The following is a 2,189-nucleotide window of genomic DNA, read 5'->3' on the forward strand; positions in this document are numbered from 1 at the left end:
TACACTGTCCGGCGTCTCCCTTCACCCACCCCTCCACTGCCCGTCCCCCAGAGAGGAGGCCACACGTAGCTCCCTGTGATCCATTCCCCCCTACTACATCCCCTTTCCCTCCTGGTATCGCCACTGTCACCCCTGGTCCTGAGAGGTTCCCTAGAGGCCACTTTTAATGATGAATTTGTGACTTTTGACAGTTCACACCTCCCCCAGCAAGAGGGGATTTTTCCACAGTGCCACTAAGTGAGCAGGCTAGACCACCCAGAGTCTTTTAGACAGAGACTGAAGGAAGATCAAACCCAGTTCATGCTGCATTCGTTCAAGTCCCACCTTGACTAATGTGGTCCAAACCAGCCACCAGGACATCTGGCATCAGGAGGCCAGGTGACCATCGGGGAGGATCTGAGAGGCATATAAGGAAATATCCTGCAGAACAGGGCGGGTGTATAGGAATTCTCCTGTAGAATTCTCTTGGATGGAGCCAGGGGGTTGGCTGTGGTGGTTTATAAACAATGCACAGCGTCTTGTGGAACTTGCGGTGTGGGGCAACTGTTTGTCCAGTGAGATTCTACCACCTGGCACCTGATGCTGTCAACAATTTTAACTTCTATTTCTAGGATCTTTCCAGGGGGTCACATGAAAAGGAATATGTGCAGAAGTGAGAGACAATTTGGTTACTAGAGGCATTTGTGCGTGCGCGCACACACCAATTAATTTTGGACCTTTAGAAGGACTGATTTGGGAGTGTATTTATCTTTTGAGGAATTCCATGACTTTAAACATGGATAATATATGTCACCCAAAATTAGGCATAATAAATAAAATATATAAACAAACAAAAAAGTTACGCAGTGTTTATAGTTTTGGTTTGTTTTTTAACTTAAAAAAGGTATCTTCTTAGGTAGGTAGATTTGATGCATGAACTGATAACATAAACTAGGCATTTTACATTCTTGGTATATGACATCTAGTATTTCAGTGATTCTCCACATTTTCTCTCTTGTCCAGACAAGATTTGTGACCAGATCAGTGATGCTGTGCTGGATGCCCATCTCAAGCAAGACCCCAACGCCAAGGTGGCCTGCGGTGAGAAATATCTGGCTCCTGAGCATTGGAGATCTCAGTGGGTTAGACTGAGGATGGGGATTAAGACAATGGAGTTTCAAAACCTGTCCCGTCGTCGTCTGCAGTCGATTTACATCTGCAACCTTTCCTATGAAATAAATGGGAGGAAGAGCATTTTTGATCATGAAAACAATTGGTCGTTATCTTGGCAAGAATTTAGCAGTTGATATCCTAGCAACGCTAAATCGTAGAGGATCGAGTTGAAGCTTGGCCTCTCTGACCCTTGTTTTCCCTGGGAGCACGGAGCCTCTCCGAGTTCTTAGAGCTCTTGGAAACCAGGGGAGCTGCTGGGTGGTTATGCGATGCACCCCCTTTCTAGGAGTCTCTTGACAGTCACTCCAAGGTCCGGATATTTTCTTGGCCTCTCCCCTAGTTTTTGGCCTGCTTAGGTTTTAGAATAACTGGGCTCCCGTTCAACAGCAGCAGGAGGGCAGCTTCTAATTAAACCAAATGGGTCTCCTAAGGGGCCATTTGTTTAAATTAAAGTCCTGACATCCTCTTTCACATGCACATCGTTGAGCCATGGGAACTCACACAGGTGTAGACCTTCCTTTTATTTGGGGCAGAAGTTCTTTGGCAGTTGAAGCTGTGGGTGTCCTCAGCAGGTACAACATCAGAGTCAGTGAGAGTCTAGAGCAGTGGTTCTCAACCTTCCTCATGGCGTGACCCTGTCATACAGTTCCTCATGTGGTGGTGACCCTCAACCATAAGATTATTCTCATTGCTACTTCATATAACTGTCATTTTGCTACTGTGACGAATCGGGTAACCCCCGTGAAAGGGTTGTTCGACCCCCAAAGGGGTCTCAACCCACAGGTTGAGAACCGCTGATCTAGAGGGTCCTAGAGGTGGCCAGGTCCAACCTCTTTTCGAATGTGTTCATAAGATCTACTCCTCTGGTACCCACAGCAGGGGGCCTTGGCTATAGCCCCTGGGTAGAGATAAGCACCCGGCACAAGGCTCAATCTCTCTTCTTGCTGTCATGCACAGATGCCACCTCCCTCTCTGGTGGCATTCTCATTCGGGTGCCAAATACGACAGAGACCTCCACCCATACCTTTTTTTTTTTT

General features: G+C 47.1%; 1 protein-coding gene across 2 annotated transcripts in view; it reads left to right on the top strand.

The window, feature by feature from the left end:
• Positions 1-2,189, top strand: part of MAT1A (methionine adenosyltransferase 1A) — an 18,531-nt gene that overhangs the window by 4,922 nt on the left and 11,420 nt on the right. For both annotated transcript variants that reach the window (XM_045293522.1, XM_004712977.2), the window contains one exon: positions 1,003-1,080. In XM_045293522.1, the coding sequence (XP_045149457.1) occupies positions 1,003-1,080 (78 nt within the window). The remainder of the gene's footprint in view (positions 1-1,002; positions 1,081-2,189) is intronic.

Source organism: Echinops telfairi, unplaced genomic scaffold (genome assembly GCF_000313985.2).
Source record: "Echinops telfairi isolate 266 unplaced genomic scaffold, ASM31398v2 ScPeMD7_2010;HRSCAF=2546, whole genome shotgun sequence".
Taxonomy (NCBI): Eukaryota; Metazoa; Chordata; class Mammalia; order Afrosoricida; family Tenrecidae; genus Echinops; species Echinops telfairi.